Consider the following 17,606-nt stretch of genomic DNA (forward strand, 5'->3'; position numbering starts at 1 on the left):
TTGTTCAAGAAGGAAAATACTACAGAGTTCAGGTTTTTCCACTAAACATCCTGCTGAATGTATATGCTACTGAAGCACTGCAGAGTAACTATGGCAACATATAAGGCAGCACGTGACTTTGCTGCATGATGAGATGATATAATAAGCGTAGGTAGGGTCATCACCTTCTGTTCTGTACAATGAGAGGCGAGGCTTTTTTTTTAATAGGGATCTGAGCAAAATATCTTGTATTTATCTGATCATTACTTGACATTCCAGTAAGGAGCACAGCTGGAGGTAGTCTACACACGACCCGATAAAATGTTAGCTTGCTTGCTTTTTTTTTTTCCAATCTTATCAAGCATAAAAAAAAACCGAGTCAAATAGTTTTGAGATTGTGATCCAGACAAAAAGAGTCTGTAAACATTTGCCATGTTGGTCTTATGACTGATTAGAGTTGATCTGCTTATGAAGTGAAAAAAATATATTTATGTGAGATATTACTTTAAAGACCAATTTATATTTTGGTAATTAAAGTTGGATAATAATTGTTGTGGTCAAGCACATTATTAAACAAAATGCATATCTGCTGTTTTCTAGTTTAAGATCCAAAACTGATGCACTTTGTGTGAAAGGCATTATAATTAGATTAGAATTAATGTAGCATACTTTTTGTTGTCAGTACTTACCAGCTGTCACCATATTAGACAATATGACTTAATATCAATTGTTAAAACTTGCAAATATATCAACAAACGTAAGCTCAAGCTATTAGACTAGAAATGACATAAAACATTATTTCATGGGGGCATTCACACACATTTCTTGCATACAAAGTGATCATTTTCCCACAAACTCAGGACTCTCCACACTGTAGTCCATGACCAGGAAAGCCACATTAAAACACTGCTGTTTCTTCCAAACCTTTGATTGCATTCATTAAAGGAGCAGATAAAGCTAAAGTCTGTTTGCATAGTGACGTTAAAGCTCATCGTTTAATGCTGTCCATTGGTGAAGGTAGCCTCCATTTGCATAATACTATTGAGAAAGCTATATGCTGCACTTTAAATACAAAATAAATGGCATTTATGGGGTTAAATTAAATCCACAGTGGTCATCCTTGGCCAATTTAGTTTGTTTTGCCATTAAGAAGGTGCATTTTATTTACTTGTGTCCATTTCATCTTGATTCATTTAATCAAGAATGACGTGATAATCACACTAAGCTGAACTGATTCCAGCCACTACATTTAAATGCTTTATAAAGGGAAAGTTGTTTATAGCTGCACTATATACATGTTTAACTTTGGCCAAAAAAAGACCTACCGTTGCTTTGTGTTTGTGCATGAATAGAACAATGCCTTATATCAAGTTAATGGTTTGATTTACAATTGTGCAAACTTCCTATGCTTGCATTATGCTTAATGTTATTCCTCAAAATAATTGTTGCTCTGTCAAAGTCAATAATTCTACTGTGTTTGTGCAATGCCTTACTGCAAAATTTCAAATATTTCAAAATGAACTTTTAAGTTGTTTTATCACTGTTTCTGTAAAATTATATTATTGTTCAAAAGATTAAATGTTTTTTTTAAGTTTCAAGCCATTAAAAATTACAGCACAAAGGAGGTTGTTTGATTTTGTATTTATTTCATCATTTTTGTATTCTCACAGCAAGCTTTTTTTTATTAACATTTTTATTTTTTACAATCTTACATTATTTGATTACCTTTGCTAATGTTTTAGTTTTAAATTACTCAAATTACTGTTTTTGATTCAGTGTCACCACTCTTAACAACACAGCTTCTAGTCACAGAATGCAGATGTTCTTATGAAAGAGCTCTAAAAACAGTAGACAGTCAAAGCTAGCAACTAGCATGTGAACACTCGTATTTTTGTGTAATTTGCTAAAAAAATAAATAATAAAGATTAATTTAACTGATTTTTTGATTTTTTTCTTCAAATTTTCTATCGGTATCGCAATAATCTACATAATTCCTGCTTTCAAAAAGCATTGGGGTGGATTGTTATTTTCCAAAACAACAAACGACTAAAACAGTTTTACATAAAATATCTATGTAATGTCTCACTTCATTGTTGGGCCCGTGGTGACGTCTGCTCAGTGATGAAGGAGCATATTTACACCATAATGGCAGGTGACACAGACTTCAAGTTTCCCATACCGTCCTGTTATGGCTTGTCCAAGAATTCGTAAACAGCAACCCAGAAACCTCTCTAAATATGTTGCTATCCCAGTGACGAAATGGTCATATGATGAGGCGACGGGGGGAATAAATAGCCGGGGATCAGGCGCTTCATGGAGGCATCTGATGGCAGCCGGTGTTGCCTGCGCAGCCACCATTTCTCTCCATTGGCAATGAAGGAGTGTGTCTGCCCTCACTTAAAGGTCAAGCAGAAATATTTGTTTTGTCTTTGCTGCCCAGATGTTCTCAGCTGGAGTTAGAACCTGTGCCACCATTACGCTAAAAATAACCTCTGTGTCCTCTCACAGTTTATCAGATATCAATGTCCTCTCATGTTTCATGCGAATGACGAGCTGAGGACTTAATATGCCAAAATATGTCTGATTCTTGGAAGTTGTTCTTAAGTTTCCTTGAAGATATCCCTGATTTTGTTGTGTCAGTTTAAAGATACACTTGTTTTCATTTAGGTGATGACAGTCGCGGGGGTGTGCACCTTTCCACCACTCACATGCCGGCACAGATCTTAAGCCCGCCCATTGCTCGCTCCAATCGGAGCAATTGTCACCCTCTTTCAACCTCCTCTATCTACTGCAAACAATCCTCAAAGTCAAAGGGTCTGTGTTTACCCACCATGCCTTTCCCTTGATAAACATGAATGGATTTTGTTACATTCAAATCAAAGGAGGAACTCCCTTTTACCTGGAAAGTTACAAACCCTGTGGAGTAGCCACAATGATTTGGTTTGCTTGAACAAACAATATAGTGTGTTAATCATTGTTTTCTCACAAGGATGCCTCAGGTTTTTTCCTTTGCCATTTTTGTCAGTATTTGTATAGGCCTTTTATATCTGCAGTAGAGACATGTGAGGTCATTCTTGTTTTTCCGACTCTCACTGGTGAAAGAAGTACTCAGATCCTTTACTTAAGTGAAAGTAGCAATTCCACACTGTCACAATAATCCACTACAAGCATTCAGAGCCGTACTCAGATAAAAGCTTGTAAGTATTAGCAAAAATGACTTAACAATCAAAAGTAAAACTACTGATTCTACAGTGTTCAGTGTATCTATTATATTATTATATATGTTTTTGATTCATTTTAATACCACATTAATGTGTATGTTGCGTTTAACTGCTGTTGTTGTCTAGTTGTAACGCCTTTACACGCCTTTATTTACTATCATGTAGTTTAATCTAGAAGGATGCATCATATTCTATAACGTGTTTTTAGCGTCGCTCTCCTGTGAGACCACAAAAGCAGCCAGGTTTTCAGGTTTGTGACAATGCATTTTACAGGTATTTAAAGAAAATAATTAAGAAGTAGGAGCATATCCTCAACCGATAAAGGAACCCTTAATCCTTCATTTAATCAGAACTTCTAAAAAAATCCCCAAATTTGGAAATACTTGGTTTTCACTGGACAGGAAGGGTATTGAAATTTGTAATCTGAAATGTAAACAAAGCTGTCAGACGAATGTAGTGGAGTAAAAGTTCAACATTAACCTTTGATAAAATAAGATAAGATAATCCTTTATTAGTCCCGCAGCGGGGAAATTTGCAGGCTTACAGCAGCATAGAGTAAAGTGCACACAAGAGACATAGTAGAAGAAAGACAAGATAAAAGTAAAAAATGAAAATAAAAAAACAAGTATTATAAATAAGCAATAAAAAACTGTAGAAAATCAACAATAACTGAAATATTATATTTACAGACAGAAAAAACTATTTTAACTATTATTTAACTTTGAGGGTGGAGAAGAAGTATAACTTTGCATTAGATAGCAAATACTAGTCAAGTACAAGTAAGTAAAGCACAAGCACCGCAAATTTGTACTTGAGTTAATGCACTCCGCTTCATTCCACCTACGCCTGCTCTTGAGGAGGCTTCTGTTTCACTGTGTTGAGATTTTGTCACATAGTAGACTCACTCCAGCTCTATAGAGGATACCATACACACAACACAGTGTATGCTTTTTTACAGCAGATAAAAGTTAAATAATTAATTTAAAGTCTGTTCAAAGAGACCCAGAAACCCTATCTTCACAAAATCTGGGATCTGGGTGCTTTTAGCACCTCAAAAAAAAAAAAAAAAAAAAAAAAAAAAGGTTGTAGGCTATATCTGGATACTTGAAGAAATATAATTCATATTCTTGTGGCTTCATCTAAGAATTCAACAAACACAACCTGTTTTAAAAACATAGTTTTCCTCAGATTTAGAAAAGCTGTTAACAAAGAATATATCCTGGACTGTATTGTGTGTTTTTAGGCAAAATGCAATGAATTGTCACAATTCAGCTTTATATGAATATTTGATACTTTTCTTAGCCTCCTACGTAGGGATGTCCTCAACCAAAGAGGAGTGACTAACACAACATTTTGTCGATTTGTCATTAGTTTATTTAATCCAAAGAGGAGTGAACTAACACAACATTTTGTCGATTTGTCCATTAGTTTATTTAATCCAAAAAGCTGTTAATCCACAGTTCCTATAAAGTTCCTTTATAGTTCCTATATAGGATTAGTAATATATTTATTTATACTATTGGTATGACTAAACAGGCTATTTAAATATATTGAATATAACAAGTGGAGATATATATATATATCCTTATACAATACAATATGATAAAATACAATACTATATACTATATGATATATAGCCTAAATTATATATATATATATATATATATATATATATATATATATATATATAATATATATATATATATATAAAATATATAATAATTTAGGCTATATATCATATAGTATTGTATAGTATTGTATTTTATCATATTGTATTGTACTATGGCTCCACCACTGATTAGTACCGGGTTGCTCATCAATCACGTGTCTCTGAGGTGACTCCGTTTTTTTGGGGGGAGAAAACGCCTTAAAAACGTCGCGCCCGGGGTGCTGGTGGCTTCACAGTTGACCGGCAGTATGGTGAATGGGCCGCCGCGTCTCGCTGACTCTCGGTGGGCGTGGTCTGGGAGGGAGGACCGCACCTCCGACGCTCCACCAATCCGAGAGAAAGCCGGCTTCCCCTGAAACCAGATGGCCGCTGATATATAGCCTGGGAGGCGAAGCTGATGCAACACTGGACGGAGATAACAGACCACGTCACGTGAGCGCGTTTGGAGCTCAAAGGAGGAAAACTGCGTCTCATTCTGAAAAACACAGTCAGACACGAGTCCTGCACTGCTTCTAGTCCTGAAGATAACCCGGTGAGTACACTACTTCCCTTTCCATTTCTGTATCAGTCCGCTTAGATTTAGACTCTTAAATGTCTATTAATTAATCTGCACCTGATTTAGCAATTAATACAATTATGTATTTCATTTTTTTTTTTTTTTTTGTTGTTGGGCCAAAGCAAAATATTCCTTATTAATTATATTAGGCACCAGGCTGCTGACGTATTGCGCTCAGGCCATTGGCCAGGAGACAGCTTCAGTCCGGCGCGCTGGCACGGTTTCATTTGTCTGGATGGCTGACTGCCTCTCACATACATCCACATTTTAAAGAAACCTACATCTCAAATAGAGGTTTTTTGTGTTTTTTCTCATTCATTCATTCAAAAAAAAAGGCATCAGGTTCCCAAGGCTTCTCTTTGCCACCATAGTCCACGTGGAAAAGCAGCTACACCAAAAAGGAGACCAGCAGGGACTCTCTCTGGGGACTGGAGGGTAGAGACTGGCTGCATCGGGTGCCGGCTCTGAGCTCCCCCTGCTTACATGCGCGTAAAACCTTGTTGGCACAACAGTGAATTACACATGGAGGTTAAAGGGTTTAGTGCCACGTGAAATGCGTAATAAGTGCAATTCTTTTTTTTTTTTTTTTTACGCGTAAAAAAATAGTCTGAAACATTAAGTCTAACTCATTGATGCTTAATGTGTAATAACGCAAGTCTTGTAAATGTAACATTATGTCATTTTCACTTCCAAATCAGATTTCTTCTATAAGTTTTTCCAAGACACAAAAAAATAAAAAAAATCTCCTCAAGTTGCATAAATCGTTCCCAAAATGTTTCCACATCCCGTCCCCAGTGATGGTGGGCCCGTCCTTGGCACTGTTTTCCTTTTGCCTCTGTCCGCCCTCTCTCCCTGATTGGCCCTCGTTGAAGGCAGGGCCGTGTATATATACTCTAAAGTTCCTCTCTTCCTTCCTTTTTTTGGGGGAATCTCGCAGCTCTCTCTCGGTAAGTCCGCTTCTGGAATGATGTGTTTTGTGCAAAAGTCGAGGCGGCTCAGTGATGAAGAAATGGTTTTGCGTTTCGTTAGAATAAACCTTTATATAAACCTTTTTTATTTTAAAATTACACAATACGCTTTTGAACGCTGCTTTCAAATGTGCTGACTCAGTTTTCCATCTTTTCTGAAAGACTCATAAAAGTTAAATGCATGATGGAAATATATTCCTGGAGTAATGCCCCATACATAGTGCAAAGTCTGTGAGGGGAATGTTTGGTAAGTCTCCGTTGCGCGTTTTCTTTTTTGTTTTTTTGTGGAAACAATAGCCTGTCATTTGCATTTGACTGAAGCCTACGTGTCTTCCCTGCTGGCATATTTTTCCTCCAACCTCCGGCCGTTTTCCATTGTGGCCTTTTCGCTTCTTGGCCACTCTGCCGCAGACGCATATGAAAGGAAGTCATTTTATTCACCTCTCACAGTGCCAGTTTTCTCCTGCAGTGCTCTGACTGACTGACTGACTGACTGACTGACTGTCTGTCTCTTGGCGCCTGAGGTTTGGAGTGGAGCCCATATCTCGTCACACAGAACTTGCATGCATTGGCCCAAAAAAAAAAAATGTACTTAAAGAGGCCACCAGATGATGGCAGTCAAACATATAGAAATAAATATCTGATGTGGCTTCAACAGATTTTGTGGGAAATCTCCTGACTTTCTGATTTTTCCTGATTTTCACTCGTGCATGTGGCATTTCATAGATTTCAACCTAAAGTTGTTGTTTTTTTCCTTTTCACTGCAGTTACCAGCATGCCTGTCATCAGAACCCTCAGCAAGGTGGCCAAGCAGGCCCTGCTCAGCACCCCGGGGTGCGGCTGTCAGCCCCTAACAGTTGCAGTACGCAACATCAGCTTCTCCCCTCGGCAGGTGACCTCTGACGCCAGCTTCCACTCCGTGTCCTTCTCAGAGACAGACCACCCCAAGGTGCTCATTACAGGTACGCAGCATCTGGTTTCTTTTGGGTGTTTTATAACAGCTGTTAAAAATCATGGAGCGCCGCCCTTTTTTTTTTTATAGAAAAGAGGCCCGGTTGCATTTTTTCCAATCATGCATGGTAGTTAAGTGGAAGAAAATTCTGCTCTGCAGAGATTCAAGACCAACAGGATTTTTAACGAGTTTGGAAATGAACGTCGAAAAGGATGAAGGTTAAAAACAAAGTGTAGGCGTCTAGTGCTCTGACCTCTATTTTCTTATGGCCCACTCTCCTTCTTAGTTACTTCAGTCTCCATGGAGACCAGCAGTGATGATTACAATCTGCTGGTGATTTGTGCAGTGTGATGACATCTTGTGTTCCTCTCTCTCTCTCTCTCTCTCTCTCTCTCTCTCTCTCTCTCTCTCTCTCTCTCTCTCCATCTTGTGCAGGTGGCCTGGGACAGCTCGGGGTGGGGCTCGCCAAATTGTTGAGGTAAGATTTCTAATAAGTTTGTTTGCCAAAAATCAAACATCATTTGCTGACCGCTGGCAAATGGCCAATTGCCAATTACATTGCATCAGTGAGAGAACATTATATGATTTATTTTTCAAGTTGTATAAAAATGACTTCCTGCTTCACAGGAAGAGGTTTGGAAAGAACAACGTCATTCTGTCTGACATCAGGAAACCGCCAAGCAGCGTGTTCCACAGCGGTGAGTCAACCCATACTGTACTGTTTAAGAGTCTGTAGTCTGAAATGAATCAGATTCAGTAGCGTTTTACTTTAAAGCCAGGCCAGAGGACAGGAGGGTGTTATGATTACATTACATAACCTCCATTCAAATGTATTCCCCCTCAACAGACAAGACCTAGATGTCATAAACATGCAAATATATCTCTTTAGTGTCTAGAAAAACTTTCAATTGCATCAAAATGCACAAAGGTGTGTTCTTTTGGTGAGTGTCACTATGACTAATACCACACCCCTTTAAAAATTCCAAAAACCTTTGGAAATGACGGTTGTTAATGTGTTACTAATGTGCCACAGCTTTATTGCCGAATAACAGAAACAACAGTGTTGGCAAATACAGCCTGTCCAGTTCTTATTGATTTTCTTTCATTCATGCGCAACAGGAAGTCCCACTTTCCTGTTTTTATGTTGATTTAGATATGTGCCATGCGTCACAGACATAAATCAATATGTGAGACGTGATGAATGTAACAGCTTGGAGCAGACAAAATTGAACTGGAATACATGTAACAGGAAAGAAATAGTCATTTACCACATAAGACCTGGGTTATTGCAGTTTGAAAAGTGTTTCCAAGAAAAGGGAAGGACAGGTACGCAATCTATTACTGGCATTAGCCCTGAAACACAAGCAGTATATATTTACTTCTGCTTTACAATGATACAATAACTTCTAAGTAAATACTTTAGAAAATAAGAATTGGACCGCTGATTTCTAAAATCTTCAATCCCCTTTATCGCCATCAGGCCCCTTCATCTACTCAGACATCTTGGACTACAAGAACCTGCGGGAAATTGTGGTGAACAACCGCATCACATGGCTGGTTCACTACAGCGCCCTCCTCAGTGCTGTTGGAGAGGCGAACGTAGCCCTGGCACGCTCTGTAAACATCACCGGTAAGCACTTGCTAATTTTCTCTAATATCTTATTGGGTCTAATTAGAGTTAACGATCTTTCCCTTACATGTAGCTGAGTGTGATGTCCTAATGGGATGGTTCTTTGTGTGTTCCTTAGGGCTTCACAACATCTTGGACATTGCGGCGGAGCACGGCTTGCGTCTGTTTGTCCCCAGTACCATCGGAGCCTTCGGTCCCACTTCCCCCCGCAACCCTACCCCGGATCTCTGCGTGCAGAGACCTCGCACCATCTACGGTGTCTCCAAAGTCCACGCTGAGCTGATGGGAGAGGTGAGATCTCAGATTTCTACATCATCATTCCACATAAACCATACACTCCTCTGGATAAACTCTCATTATTCTTCTCTTGTTACATTTAATGTGGCATATCGGTATCTGCTGTGAGAACCCATTTAATATTTTCTACATGTTATCAATGTGGATTCCTCTCTGCTCTTTCTGCAGTACTACCACCACCGCTACGGCCTGGACTTCCGCTGTCTCCGTTACCCAGGAATCATCTCTGCTGACTCCATGCCAGGGGGCGGCACAACAGGTTAGCGATACGAGGCTGAGATAAGGTTTCAACTTTAATGTCCCGTCTATTCCTGTACCGCTCCTGTCATGTCACAAGTTCGTTATGTAACTGACTTATTCCAGAAGAGTTGTTGAAGCTTGTATTTTTAGGGCAGCAGATTTATCATCATAGTTTTACTTGTCTGAACAGCTACCACACCCTTCACACCTAAAACCAGTTTCATAAGTATCGTTAAAGAATGTTGCACTTGTTCCTTTTTTTACACTCGAGTTCATCAGAGTTTTAACAATCATTTTGTCTCTGACCAGACTATGCCGTCCAGATTTTCCACGATGCAATCAAGAGTGGCAAGTTCGAGTGCAACTTGAATTCCAGCACGCGGCTGCCCATGATGTACATTGACGACTGCTTGCGTGCCACGCTGGAGGTATTGGAGGCGCCAGCTGACACGCTGAGCATGAGGACCTACAACATCAACGCCATGAGCTTCACCCCCGAGGAACTGGCCCAGGAACTCCAGAAGCAGATGCCCGAGCTGGAGGTCACGTATGACGTCGACAACGTACGGCAGGCCATCGGTAAGTTGCACACTGACCAATGTTGCCACAAGTGCGAGATATAAGACAATTGCACATTTTTGCCTTCATTTCTTAAGATTCTCTTTAGTCAGCTGTTTTAAATATATCAGAGTTTCTTATCACTGCCATGCTGAAATGAGTACGAAGTCAAAAAACTGACCTCAGTTACAAAGCAGTATCTTTTTAAAGTTAGCCAACGTTAGCCAGCAGAGGCTACTGGTCACACCAGACCAAGTAAAGCTGTAGCACCAAAACCTCTGAGTTTATTAAGCTGAGCAACGGTGCGTTTAATTTCCACTGAATTCTTCTCAAAAAGAGGATTGTGTTTCTTGTTCCAAAAGTTGAATAATCTGGCTTTAAGTTAAGAGTCTGACTTTGATCAGAAACTTTAACCAGCATGTTTTTTTGTTTTTTTTATAAAGTTAAATTCTAAGTCTGTCTTATCTGTTTCTTCACAGCCGACAGTTGGCCAATGAACTTCGACGATTCCAACGCACGGAAGGACTGGGGCTGGAAGCACGATTACGATCTGCCAGAGCTGGTCCAGACGATGCTCAACTTCTTTGGCGCAGAGTCGCGCATGGCTCGTGCTAACTGAAGGGCTCACAATATCGGTCCGAGTATTCTTTGTACATAATGTAAAGACTCACCAAAGAGAATAGAGAAACTTGGCCTGTACATAGTCGTTCTCTCACTTCTCTCTGTAAAATCAGAAGGGCTCTGCATGCCTGGCACGAGGCGACCGTGTCTTCAGAATGTGTTGTCAAAATTCAGGTATTCTGGGCCTAAAGCTCTTGGGGCTAAAAATCAAGTAAGTTTGTATCAAGAGGTGTACAAATACACAAACTGTGTCCTTTGACGCACTTTAGACGGATTCATATCCTTAAATTACAGACAAGTAAATGAGTCCAATCACCTGCTGGGGCGATTTCTGATAAAGTGCATCTGTATTTCTAGTTGGTGAAGCAAAAAATCTTGAGAATTGTTCTTCTGTTTATTCCATGTACGATTATTTATTCTGTCCATCGTTGTGATAAACGTTTGGGAGATTCATCGAATTAAAGTATTTCTTAACGCCGTTTCAAAGTGTTCCTGTCCACTTTTATGTTTTATGTTTTTCATCTTCTTTGTGGGATTATTATGACACAAAAGGGAAATGTGACTCTGTATGCAACATTTACATTTGGCCACATTTTGTGGTTACTGTATTTCAGCATTTTGTATTAGAAATGCTGACATGTGGAAATCGGTCTGTTCTTTCAATCACACAACAAACCTTGACAATAAAACCTTTTTTTTTTTCACACACCTCTACTCGTTTTTCACTCTTTCACAACAAGTTCATGAAGACTGTCTTACATAAATTTACCGCAGGCGATGTTCTCTCTGTTCCAGCCCTCTGGGTGGATGAGAACATACCATGGCAAACATTTGAGTACAAAGGCTCCTCAGAGAGAAAAAATCACTCCTGAGAAAACAGATGTCTGTCTTTAATATGAAATGTATCAAATTTGAAAAGAAGGTATTTCCTTTAGTTTTAGCGTAGTATACAGATGCAAGGTCTTATTTGGATGTAAGTTATGCAAGCTTATGATGGATAAAACTTACAGCACGACTTGCATTGGAGCATGAATTTAGTAATCTTGTTGGGAATTCTATAGAGTAAAGCTTTATATGCTTTTTTTTAGATTCACCTCAAATTTGACCTTTTCTGATCTATTGATCTATTTATTGAATTATTGACTACGAGAATAGTCAGCAGAAAAAATAGAAAAAGACAGATCACATCTCCAGCATTTCTGAACAGGTTGAAACCAGTCTTCTCTGATTGCACAAATGAGAAAATATGCAGAAAGTTGCTTCTGTGCACGGTACGAAGGTTTGATAATGTGCGTTTGGCAGCAAAGACCTGTAATTATAACCTATAAATATTTTTTCTGAGCAGAGTTGGAATGTGCATACGTGGAAATGTCAAACACATCCAGCTGTTAAAATACTGTTTTCAGCCAACCAAGCCCACTTCACTCGTCTTTCTCCTAAACGGTGCAGCTGTAAATGTACCCTTACTGCCATTCAAGGCTTTTATGTCTTTCACATTTTTACAGTTGGCCTCAAGCTAAAATTTCTGTTTTGTAAATCATAGTGTGTGAATTATTGTTCAGGTGCATCCGTGATTGATTGAGTTGTTGTTTGAGCTAGATTCAAGTACATTGCAGATTCAAATGAAGGCAAATAAATTGTTTAAGCATTGAGTGTAAAAATGTCAATAGTTAATAACATGTTTTAATACTGGATGTGGATGAACAGTGAGTAGGATTAATAATATTTAGAGTGTGCATTCAGGGGTAATTAAATCTTGCCCTATACTGCCTTCATATTTATTGCAAGTGAGGTTCCTTTGGTCATATTCTATATATATATATATATATATATATATATATATATATATATATATATATTGACATTTAAGCCGTAATATAGTCAGAAGGCACAAAAAAACCCATAAGAGAAAAGTGTCCTCCTCAGCACATCAATAATTGCAATAAACTGCAGCTGTATTTCCGTCATGGCCTGGGACCATAAACTGTAACCCTGAGGACAGCAGTGTCCTTCACTATACGCTTGATAGCCTTTCTTCAATTTCTCTGTGTCAGTAATTGGAGCTGTTTTCGGGGTGACTTTGTTTGTTTGCTTTTTGCTGCAGAGAGAAAAGAGCACAGAGGGAGACAGAATGCCTGCCTGCAACGAGAGATTTGATTTGTTAAACAGAATGAAATATTAAGGTAGGGTGCATTTTCTATTCGGTCTTAATCATGAACCACTCAGACTGATAAGCTTTCACGCTTTTCAACTTTCAACTAAACAGGCACTCTGCACTAATTAGCACATCTCCTCTGTTGATGTGTGTCAATAAAAACTGCAGGTGCGCTCTCTAATTTGGAATGAACAATTATAATTTACTCATCACGAATCTCAACAAACCTTCAGAAAGTGTATGCAGGCTTTTTTTCACACATCCTTGTAAGTAGAAATGAGTTACACTGTTCTCACATCCAGCCGAGAAGTTCAGCAAATAATGTTATCTTTGTTGTCCTAAGATTTTGCAGCTTGTATAACGTGGGAAGATAACAATGTTAACACCTCAATGAAATGGACTCTTAAAAACCTTAATCATACTTACTGGCATGACTGCAAAAGTTTGTCCTTGATTGCAAAATAGCAGAGTCATTTCTTTTTTGGTTGTTTTTGTTTATCACAAAAGGATATCAGTTCACAAGACATTGAACAGGGAACCAAAACAATGTGCCTGTGGTGATAATTAAGCAATTTCTGTTTTTTTAAAGTCCTCTTTAAATTAGACTTTATGTAATTCCTGTCCTCCCTCATATGAAATACTGTAGTTTATCTGCCATAAGGAGCCTGGTAGCAATATGGAAATTTCAAATGAAGATCAATATTTACACAGGATTTGCTTTGGCTCCAATGTAGCCTACAACTCGAATACAGTTTTTGTGCCATAGGAAACAGAGTCTTTCTATCCTTACAATTAAATACAAGTCTGAGATGGTCTTAAAGAACTGAGTACAGTTCATCAATACAGTGGATCAATGCAGGACTAGAAAACCAACATACATCTTACAGAATTTACAGCACATTTGCAAGCAAATGTAATGTATGGACATGTTTCTGCGGCAACACATTCCTACATACAAATTTTGTTTTGCAAGTCTGTGAATGTGACTGAACATGTGTGCCTCACAGACGAAGCTTTCCATTGGAGGGCTGTGGAAGACAGTGTTTTGAAACAGAAACAAAGGGGCATGTGAAGGGCCCTTTACTTTCTACCTCTTGTTCTTATGTAAGACAGTCTCCCTGGGTGTGAACACACACTTGCAGGCCCGCCTTCCACCGGCCAATCAGGACGCCTCTCCTCTCCTCTCCCCAGTGTTTTGTTCGTCATCGTGTAATAAGATTCACACAGTGTGCAGCGGCTTACGTTGGGCCGGGGCAGAAAGTGAAGGACGAGACATAAAGAAGGGCCGGGGGGAGGGAGCTGCTCGGCTGTGGGCCAGAACTGCCATAACACTCTGTGCCACAGCTGTTATTCCACATGGAGACCTGTTGCCATGGTAATAGAGCCCAAGACCCCACCACTGCCTTCCTCTTACCCTCAAGCCTCAAGAGCAATGTAAAGGCCTACTGTATATCACTCCATTACAGTTACAGGCTTTTAGGCAGCTGAGTCAAAACAGTACAGGCTTGTGGCTTCTTTATTTCTTATTTGAGACAATGTTTCACAGTAACAGACAGAAGGGACCTCATTAAGTAGCAAAATATTTCAGATTTTTTTTATTCATAAGGTTTTATTGGTTTTGTGAAACATTTTTAATGGCATTTCCTCCACTCCAGTAGTCTGGAACAGTGTTAATGGTCAGAAAATCAATTTTGACTTTGGAATCACGGCCACATTTATTAGCTCTATGATTCAATGATTCCATGTATAGGACATTTTGAATGACATTTTTCACCTGATCTGACCTTAACATTGCGAGTTTATAGTAAAGCATTTCTAAAATCATTTGAAATCAGGACATAATGGTTGAAACGTACAGAGAACTCTTTCAAGGTGAGTTGAAATAAGAACAAGAAGAAGAAAGATCGGGTGCAGTGATACTGCACAGGATCATGATTCCTATTATCAGCTGCGTTGTAGCACACAGTCAGTTTGACAGTATGTGCTGTCACTGATTCCTTTAAGACTTCTGGCACAGTTACACAACCTCACCTTAATCCAATGCTCGAAGTGAACGCTTTAACCACAGATCTGAGGTCAGATTAGAGCTACATACTATTCAGCCTTAACTATTATAGTAACAAACTAATGTCCGACTCTTTAACAGCAGATGTGATGACTTATTGTTTAAATTTTATGCTAACCATTATTATTTTACAGAGTTTGATTTCCAAGGAGATACATATTAAAACTATGTTTGGAACCATATATTCTCTATTTAAAAGATGACACTCCAAACCAGAATTAGGATTAAGATCCAACATCTAAGCAAATAAACTCAAGAAAATGGATTTAACATATTAAAAATATATTTGTATTTATTGTTTTATTTTGAAATGTGTTGATTAGACTAAGATTTAGGTTAAAGAAATAAAAAAGGTAAAAGTGGATATGTCCAGTGAACATGTTCCTGTAATGCAAAGCCATGATAAAAATAATCTCATCTCATAATAGGAGAGGACAAGTGTGTTACAGAGCTTGGTTTCAGTTTCTAAGAATAAATCGTAACTACTAACACTGAGACACATTCATGTTTAGTGTCTGCACTTGTATGATCCAAAAGTTTCCCTGCAGGTATCGCAGATAATACTTTCTCACTCTTTAATCACTTTTTAACAGAAGTACAATTTTCAACTCACATGGGGACTATGTGGAAACAAGTTAAAAAGTTAAAATCAACCATTTAAACATTAGTTCCTTTCTAAAGGCTAACAACTCCTGAAGGTGAACCAAGTCAGCCGTTTTCAAAACAAACCTCTTCCCGGGGCTTTTTAGCATAAATAAATATCATTGCCACATCTTGTGTCCTTTGGCACAGAAGAAATGTAAACACTGGCTACACCATATCAAGACTTATCAGGCCATGTCCACATTAACCCGTTTTCACTCGTTTTCAAATGAAAACGGGGTTTTCAGATCTCCGTCCACACGTACGTTCGCCTCTCCAACAGCACTGAGGAGGGCGCTGTAGTGAACCAGCCATGTGATGCGGTTGTTCACCACAATTTCCCACAGGTTCTTGTAGTCCAAGATGTCTGAGTAGATGAAGGGGCCTGATGGCGATAAAGGGGATTGAAGATTTTAGAAATCAGCGGTCCAATTCTTATTTTCTAAAGTATTTACTTAGAAGTTATTGTATCATTGTAAAGCAGAAGTAAATATATACTGCTTGTGTTTCAGGGCTAATGCCAGTAATAGATTGCGTACCTGTCCTTCCCTTTTCTTGGAAACACTTTTCAAACTGCAATAACTAAATTATGTGCGTCCAGACTTGCTCCCCTGAAAACGAATATCACGTGACTATTCACGTACACTGGGCATGTGCATGCCGGTGTAAACAGGAAGTACATTGGTTGCTTGGTTACAGATACTACGATTACACTACTCTTGATGCTTGTCGTGCTTGATACTTAAGAACTTCCTCTAAAATCTTCCTCCATGAACTCAAAACTTTAGAAGTTTTATTTTTCAAGTTTAGCTACAACACTGCAGGTCTAACTCTATCTCTCCCACACAGACAGCACATGTACTTTAAATGAGCAGTTATTAAACGAAGTTTACTAGATTATGGGTCCATACATCTGGTCAACACTAGTCCGTCATTAGTCCGTTCTGTAGGGCTGATGACGTCACTGGACACGCCGCTCTAATCGCTCCAATAACAGCTGATGGTATCAAGGCTGTTGTTGTTGTTCTCTTCCGGAAAAGGGTCACGTGGTAAGGGGGTGACGAATCAGGGAATGACACGTCATAACTGCTAAGAACCAATCAAATAGAGAACGCAGGTGCCTACGTCATCGTTTTCGGCCTTCTTCGTTTTCAGTCATCCACACTATCATGAAAACGCAGCGTTTTCAAACTTAATCGTTTTCGGTGACTGAAAACGCTGTGTAGTGTGGACGCTCGGTGCAAACGCAGAAAAAGATATGCGGATTCATTTGAAAACGGGTTAGTGTGGACGTGGCCTCAAGTTGTTCCTTTTGATACAGCTTATAAATGTCCCAAGAAAGCTTTTATAAGCCGCAAGTAGCTCAAGGACACGCACTTTTACAGTATTTAATTGTAATCAGTTAATAAACTGGAGTTGCAAACACGCCAGGCTCCATGCTTTAACATTGAATTTTAAAACATTGACTGTTTTACAATTCAATTATGTTGTTCGTTCTGTACACATGACATCTATTGCACTTCTGTGCATCCTGGGAGAGGGATCCTCCTCTGTTGCTCTCCATAAGGTTTCTTCCATTTGTTCTCCCCATTAAAGGTTTCTTTTGGGGGGGAGTTTTTCCTGTGCAGATGTGAGGGGGCCGGGACATAGGATGTCATATGTTGTACAGATTGTAAAGCCCTCTAAGGCAAAATGTGTGATTTGTGGGGCTGTACAAAATAAATTGAATTAAATGAAATTAAATTGAACAATCACGTTGTGATATCTCTGTTAGTAGGTCCATGAGAAGCAGCTCTATGCCCAAAAACTTTTGACATTTGTCATCATTATATTATATTATTACAGTCATTTAGCAGACGCTTTTATCCAAAGTGACTTACAATCAGTAGTATATTACATATCAGTCACCCATTCACACACTGATGACAGGCTACCATGCAAGGTGCCACCATCAGACTCTAACTAACATTCATGCAACATCCAGTCCACACCGATGGCAAGCCTTCGGGAGCAACTTGGGGTTAAGTGTCTTGCCCAAGGACACATTGACTGC

The 17,606-nt window shown here is 39.0% G+C and overlaps 1 protein-coding gene across 2 annotated transcripts; it reads left to right on the forward strand.

Moving 5' to 3' along the window:
- Positions 1-5,154: 5,154 nt before the first annotated feature.
- Positions 5,155-11,397, forward strand: tdh (L-threonine dehydrogenase). Of its 2 annotated transcripts, none has more exons than XM_054618383.1 (9): positions 5,155-5,401; positions 7,161-7,355; positions 7,781-7,823; positions 7,973-8,043; positions 8,826-8,975; positions 9,094-9,266; positions 9,441-9,531; positions 9,822-10,091; positions 10,550-11,397. In XM_054618383.1, the coding sequence occupies exons 2-9, from the start codon at positions 7,169-7,171 to the stop codon at positions 10,687-10,689; spliced, it is 1,125 nt and encodes a 374-aa protein (XP_054474358.1). In that variant the 5' UTR covers positions 5,155-5,401; positions 7,161-7,168; the 3' UTR covers positions 10,690-11,397. The 2 variants fall into 2 exon arrangements, with proteins under 2 accessions (XP_054474358.1, XP_054474359.1); XM_054618384.1 differs by lacking the exon at positions 5,155-5,401 and adding an exon at positions 6,277-6,372.
- Positions 11,398-17,606: the final 6,209 nt, after the last annotated feature.

Source organism: Anoplopoma fimbria, chromosome 18, assembly GCF_027596085.1.
Source record: "Anoplopoma fimbria isolate UVic2021 breed Golden Eagle Sablefish chromosome 18, Afim_UVic_2022, whole genome shotgun sequence".
NCBI lineage: Eukaryota > Metazoa > Chordata > Actinopteri > Perciformes > Anoplopomatidae > Anoplopoma > Anoplopoma fimbria.

Excerpts from the sequence above, each read along its gene's own strand:
- tdh (XM_054618383.1), top strand. The coding sequence starts at position 7,169 with ATGCCTGTCATCAGAACCCTCAGCAAGGTGGCCAAGCAGGCCCTGCTC. Across the intron at positions 7,824-7,972 it reads GGGCTCGCCAAATTGTTGAG|GAAGAGGTTTGGAAAGAACA; the intron begins GTAAGATTTCTA and ends CCTGCTTCACAG. Across the intron at positions 8,044-8,825 it reads AAGCAGCGTGTTCCACAGCG|GCCCCTTCATCTACTCAGAC; the intron begins GTGAGTCAACCC and ends TATCGCCATCAG.